Genomic DNA, 6,564 nt, shown 5'->3' with positions numbered 1-6,564 from the left:
CGAGCTTATTTGAAAAACTTGTTCATCTAGCAATTTTTATATTTTGACAAGGAAATTATCTTTTACCCTTAAATAGTGCACTGAAGAGTTTTTAGTTGTTTTCGAGAAAAGAACAGTTACATTGCTCATGATGGCGCATAATATTTATCATGAACTAAAATTTTACCGGTAGTTTGTCTTGCCTTTTCCTGAAGTGTTTGTGAAGATCAGTACACTTTATGACTTAATGAGTCGAAAATTGCTTAAAAGAATGTAAATGAATGAATGTTACCTTGTAGTTGAAGTAGATGCTGCCGGAGTTTGGAGGGCAAACACGGGCAACGTGCTACAGCACCTAGGAAGTTGGGAAACTGCCACTTGCTCAAAAAGCCTTCTGCAATGCATTCCCACTCAGGTGTGCTGGGTGTCTGAAAAAAAAGGCATGCAATTATCAGAACTCCACTAGTCAATAGCAACCTTGATGTTTGCCGTGAGGTTACACTGTTTCCAAATAACATGAACCGGCATGATGTATTAGAACGGACAAGAAATCTAAGGAAAGTATAGGGGATGTTATTTGTAGTAATTATGACATAAATAAAGTGAACGAAAAGATAACTGGATATGGGCAGGGACCGAATCTATTTACATTAAAACTACTACAAATTACAGCCCCTATACTTCTCTTGGCTTTCTTGAAAGTCTATTAGTTCTAATTAAAGTTGTGTCTAGCAAAAAAACGAGCCCTTAAAGTTCTCTTTTTATGAACAGGTAAGCTCACTCTAAAGGCACAAAGCTACAGCTGCTAACAGGGGTCATATAATTATGCAAACATCGACAATTTGGCACACTCTTATACACACAAATGTCCACAAACTCAGTCCTTCAATGAGCTCACGTGAGTGTGGTGAACTATATTCTGTACATGTGCGCAACTGCGCCAAATTGCACTAAAATAAAATTAATTTCTGAGTGAGCACTTGTCTGTGCCTTCGCTGGTCCATGTTTTGTTTTGTGCCCGAAAAAAACACGATTCCTAGACATACAATAGCCAGGGAGATTTACGGCCGGGGAATTGGCACCAGTTAAAAAAGTGCAGGAAGACCTGGAACAAGAGTGGTGCAAGGGAAAGGCTGACGAAACGCGTTAGGTGTTTGAAAGGTGAGTCTCACTTGCTTTATTAGACAGTTTTAGTTGAGCATCTGCACCAGCTTGGCGGACGCATGTTGCCATACATTTCCCTCAGCAGCCTGCATCCGCAGAACTGCTGTGGACGTCGAACTAAACCGTTTAACGAAGCAAGTGAATGAAACTCACCTGTCAAAAATATTTTATACATGTTATTGGCCTTTCCCCTTCATCATCATCGTTGCAGGGATAGCGGCGCAGGTATGGTGTTCAAAGGAGATTCAGCACAGTGAGCTTCAAAAATTGGTGTGTGCAGATGAATTCAGTTTTGTGGCACTCCATGGGGTTCTGTCAATCCTTGCACGAGTAACGGTCACGACGCCCTCACATACGTGTACGCAGAGCCTTCAGTTAGCTCGCCAGAAAAGCAAAAGACTTCACGAACTGTGTGCGACTGCCATCGTGGTAGTCAGCGTGTTGATCATAAGTGCAGGTGAAGGTCGCTGCGATGCTACCTTAAGTATAAGGCTGGTTCTTGAAATATGATAAGGGCCGATAACTCACTAAAGTTAAAAGTGTAAGGTTAGTTCATGATTACAGCGGTTCCTCCAATCTCAGAGGGACATATATGCACACTGTTATTTGTCTTGTCAACGTTTTTTACACCTGCTTCAATAGTGATCACTATGCATTACCTTTATCACGGTCTTGTTCCGACCATGCAGCAGACTAACCCTCAGTGCACAATTGTTTTCTGAATACTCTTGACATGAAACTGCACCTTATCTTGCAGTTTTACAGGAAAATTGATGTTGCTTCAATCTCACTAACATAATTTTATTACAGCATGCACAGAAGCACAATGTAAACACTCAGAGCTTATTTGCCAACATCAGCATGGTAAGAGATTGAAAGGCCAATGATGGGATAATGCTGCAGCGTGCACCACAAGGCGGCCTAGTGAACTTCTTTCTAGACTACCTTGTATTTGTTTAAGGAACACAAAATCACACAGTTCTGTGCTATTAGTAGCTGACACAATGAAAATAAAAACACTGACGTACCGAAAACAGTTCACTAGTTTTGAATGCTTCAGTGCTATATTTAATCAGTATTACTCTGTGCTGAAATGTTGACATTATGACGTGACATGACTTAGCAGGCTATGTGCACTATTACTCAGATATGCGTATGCATGAAGTGGTAATTAAATAAACATTCATCGGCCCATCACAGACATATAATATACTGTTTTAGTCACACAGTGTTTTTTTTCTTTTACAAGGATTCTTTAAAGGCTATTATTTCGCAATTGTATAGCTATTAGCGTACCTTCATATAGTGGTCTTTCAGTCTCACCCAAATGACTCTGCACGCGGCATGGATACACTTTCGTGCAGTCTTTATTCCCACATGGCAGGCTAGTACGGCAATACACACATCTTGGCCTGATGCCAGGTAGCTGTAACACAACAAAACGAAATCTTAAAGGGACCGACAACTGACTTTTCTCGACCCAGTTTTTTACGGCGCGACAGGAAGCTTACCCTTCGTAGCGTTTGTAGCTGCAGTGGTTTATCCTAAAAACACGTAGTTATTTTCTAAGCTGTATTTTTCGATCTGAAAAGCTCCAAACACGCATGAAGGCTTGCTCCAGCAACTCTGAGAATTGATAGCGATGCCGCTAGCCCTTGTAAAGGCTGTCGTTGTTCTGCTTTCGCAGGAGTTACTGTAACTATGCTTAACCACCTTTATTTTGATCTTTCCAACCATTTTTGAACATAGCAAGCTGTTACAATGAGATGATGTGGCTTTATACACCTTCTCGGTATTTGTACAGCGTTCTGTGCGCCTGCGCCCAAGGTTGCCTGCGCCTGTGTCATGGATGGCTTGTCCCGGCATCGTTACTCTCTCGATACACGAGCCAAGCCAAGTAATCGAAAACGTAACTGCGCACATGCACGGTCGCGCCGAGTAGCAGCGCGCGTCATTTCTGAGACGAAGTGTTGGTAGCAAAACTATGACGCTCCAAAATCTCAGCGACCTGGAAATGAGAATCCTAGCTCGCATGCGGGAACAGAATTTAAACCCTTACGAGTATGCGCCTCACCGCGACGTGTCGATGGACGACAGTAGTGAAAGCGGAGATCCCGATTTTGGAAGACCCCCATCACCGCACGCCAGCCGTCTAGGCAACGTCGACTGGTGAGTAACTATAAGTAGCAAGAAAGCACAGCTCCACTATATAGGGCTGCGAGAACTTAGCTATGATCTCCTAATGTACGCAGGTGCAGGTGCAAGCACTGCGGGCTTATGCCGACGCTGGCCGAGTGCATCTGCTGCAAGGACATTGCAGAAATCCGCATTGAACAGCTCTGCGTCACATTAGACACCGATTTCGAGGCTCTGTGTCTGAATACTGCTGTGCTAAGGGTCGCGTATATAGACGTCCATGTTAACAGGGAGGATGCCGAGATCGCAGACGACCATACGTAAGCTCAATCGACTGAAATTATGCCCAAGAGCCTAACTCTTTTATTTTTGCAGGCGGTACAGATATACAGCATATCGTCAGTTTACCAGGTGGATGTGGGGTTGCCTTGGGCAAGGAAACCGGCGCGTCCTGCCATCTTGCGTGGTGCTGCGCATACGGGAACAATTTCCATCAGCAACGTACCGAGGGTTCCGCCTTGCACCTCTCCTGTGAGTGCCACTACCGTCGCCCACGAGAAAAAAAATTATGCGAAGGACAATTTGATCACATAAGTGCAACATGACCTATTGAAATGAAAGGACGACAAAAGGTTTTTAGCTGCTTTCTCTTTATTTTCAAAGCAAGATAGTGCAACAGGAAAGCTATTATAATGAAGCACTTAAACAGCTTTTCTATTGCTGACAAACTTTTTAATAATGTAACAGTGTACTCATTTGGCTACAGATCCGGCATCATTTCTTCTATGTAGTAGTACAATAGCATCCAGCTTGCAGCCTATATTTTCAATAAATTACGTTCACTTAATTGACATCACTTTATTTAGAACATGACAAAAACATACACTAGGCATTTTATTGAGATAGCAATTATATGGACAGTCTCGGCTGGAAAATGTCCGTCGCCGTCATGCACCGTATATGTATAAGTAGGTATATATATATATATAAAAGCCCCAAAGAAAAATAACTCAGAAAAATGCTTCCGAAGCGCGGAATCGAACCAGGGACCTCTTGCTCCGCAGCGAGTAGCGCTATCCACTACGCCACGAAACGCAGATCCTCCACGTAGCTAATGGCGAGAGTTATATAAATACCCTTTACCGCTGGACGGACTCAGAGACTGCAGGCGATAATAAGCGTTTCTTCATTACCAGCGAGATGGCGCTAGCAGCACGACGGGCGCATTTAAAAGTCGTCGTCGAGCTCGCTCGCTTCTTATATTTGCGCAGCGAGAACATTGCCCTTCCGTTGTCTGCTCGCGCGGTTTTCTCGCGGTGAGGGGAAGAGGAATGTTTCACGCTTTCACCGTGATGTCCGCGCTCATGTTACCGAGCGTACGAAAGTCACTCGAGCTGAAGGGACGCCGCTAAACGAACAAACAGAAGATGAGCGCGAACTATCAAGTGTCACAGCTCGACAGTTGAAGCACGCTAGTTTCCTTCGCTGCTTCGGCCGCCTTTGCAACAGGAACGCTGTTCAGACTGAGAGTATCCATTGGCGAGCCTCACTTCGTATAGCATTAATTTCTTGCTATCGCATTCATTGCTTCGCCCTTGCGGTGAAACTGCGACTTTTTTTTTTCATAAGCATCAGACAATTCTACTGCATGTACCAATTCTGCCTCTTTAGCTTAGTTATGCACATTACCTATTCTGCATTTTTACGAATTTACACTGATTAACCTGCATGAAGAGTCTCATGACAAGTTCACACATTCAAATTAAAAATTGAAGCTCACCATATGCAAGACATGTTCAGCTAGAACCTACACCTCTTTCATTTATAAGCATCACTTCAGCAGTGTCTGCACAAGCACACTCATAATAAAGTGTGCAGAAATGAAGTTATCATTTGTTGTACAGATAACGTAATTACAAGGATTGTATATATTAGTGCACTATAGTACGCAACCTATCAAGTAGGCTGAACTATTCTCAAGTGCTCATACTGTCGTCATGATTTTCCCATTCGACAGGTAAAGACTGCAACGGCCTTCCCCGCCACATCGCTGATATCGCTACCTCATCTGCGTTCATGGAAGAAATAAGATTTATGTAAACAATATTGTGGCCAATTCTTGTATATTTTGTATAATGCTGTATTCCTGTATATTTTGTATATTTTTTGTGTAAAACCCAAAAGAGGTCCTTGGGGTAAAAAGAATTACATGAACTGACAATGCCCAAATGTTTACTTTCTCTATTACTTCAGTGACTGCCAATCTCATATTATCCAGAGCACAGCTCGCTAAATTAGAGGATCCAGCTTGGAAACAGGGAACTGCAGGAAGTTGGCTAGTGATGAATCTTGCCCGAACATCACTCATTGTGAATGGCATTTACCCAAAAAACATGGCAGATCCCTCCGTCATAGAAATTGTTATAACATGAAAGTGAAACGTGTCTTCACTGAAGTAGTGCTTATCGTGTAGTGATATACGAGAGCTTGTGCCATGCCTGTTGGTGTTTGGCAGCTATAGCGGCGTTTGACTGGTGGATCATCTCCAACGCGACGACTAACGCTCATTATCATGATTTAACCGTTGTGGTAGCTGAAGTTAAAGTATACCTGGACACAGTGTATCGTGAATCCCGCGCAAAGATGACATTAAAAACCCCTAATGACCACCGCCACTCGATATGCACTTCTTCAAAACGTGGTCAATTAGGAAGAGAAACAGCAGGTGTGCGCTCCCGAGTTAAAGCATGGTCTCCAAGTCTTGGTTGACCCCGACATAAAGCACTTTCGAGTTAGAAAACAGGTACACAAAAGAAAGAAACCACGAGACAAGCGCAGACTATCACTTGAAAGTTTATGGTCGGAAATACACATATATATATATAAACATGCAAAGACACCTGGTTAAGATAAAGGTTGGCCGATCGTCAATTTCAAGTTCATGTAAGTGTAACCTAACGCCAACCTGTATTCTTAACCACGTGTCTTCGGAAATTTACATGTGTGTGTGTGTGTGTGTGTGTGTGTGTGTGTGTGTGTGTGTGTGTGTGTGTGTGTGTGTGTGTGTGTGTGTGTGTGTGTGTGTGTGTGTGTGTGTGTGTGTTTATTTCCGACAAACTAACTGATAGTCTGAGCTTGCCTCGTGGTTCGTGTTCCTGTTTTTTTGCCCAAATGAGATTCACAGTGCAAACCAACTCACTCAATGCTCTGTTCTTCTAACATCACTCAGGTATGCAGATAACAACGCAGAGTGTAAACCGGTGGACGACTTCCCAATTTATGTTC

General features: G+C 43.1%; 1 protein-coding gene across 1 annotated transcript; it reads left to right on the top strand.

Annotated features, from left to right (window-relative positions):
- Nucleotides 1–3,127: 3,127 nt before the first annotated feature.
- On the top strand, nt 3,128–3,814 carry LOC119384066 (P2X purinoceptor 7). Its single transcript, XM_037652385.1, has 3 exons — nt 3,128–3,312; nt 3,396–3,599; nt 3,655–3,814. Exons 1-3 carry the CDS (start codon nt 3,128–3,130, stop codon nt 3,812–3,814), a joined length of 549 nt encoding a protein of 182 aa, XP_037508313.1.
- The last annotated feature ends 2,750 nt before the right edge of the window (nt 3,815–6,564 follow it).

Source organism: Rhipicephalus sanguineus, chromosome 1 (genome assembly GCF_013339695.2).
Source record: "Rhipicephalus sanguineus isolate Rsan-2018 chromosome 1, BIME_Rsan_1.4, whole genome shotgun sequence".
In the NCBI taxonomy this organism is placed as follows: Eukaryota; Metazoa; Arthropoda; class Arachnida; order Ixodida; family Ixodidae; genus Rhipicephalus; species Rhipicephalus sanguineus.
This window is presented reverse-complemented; position numbering and strand designations above follow the sequence as displayed.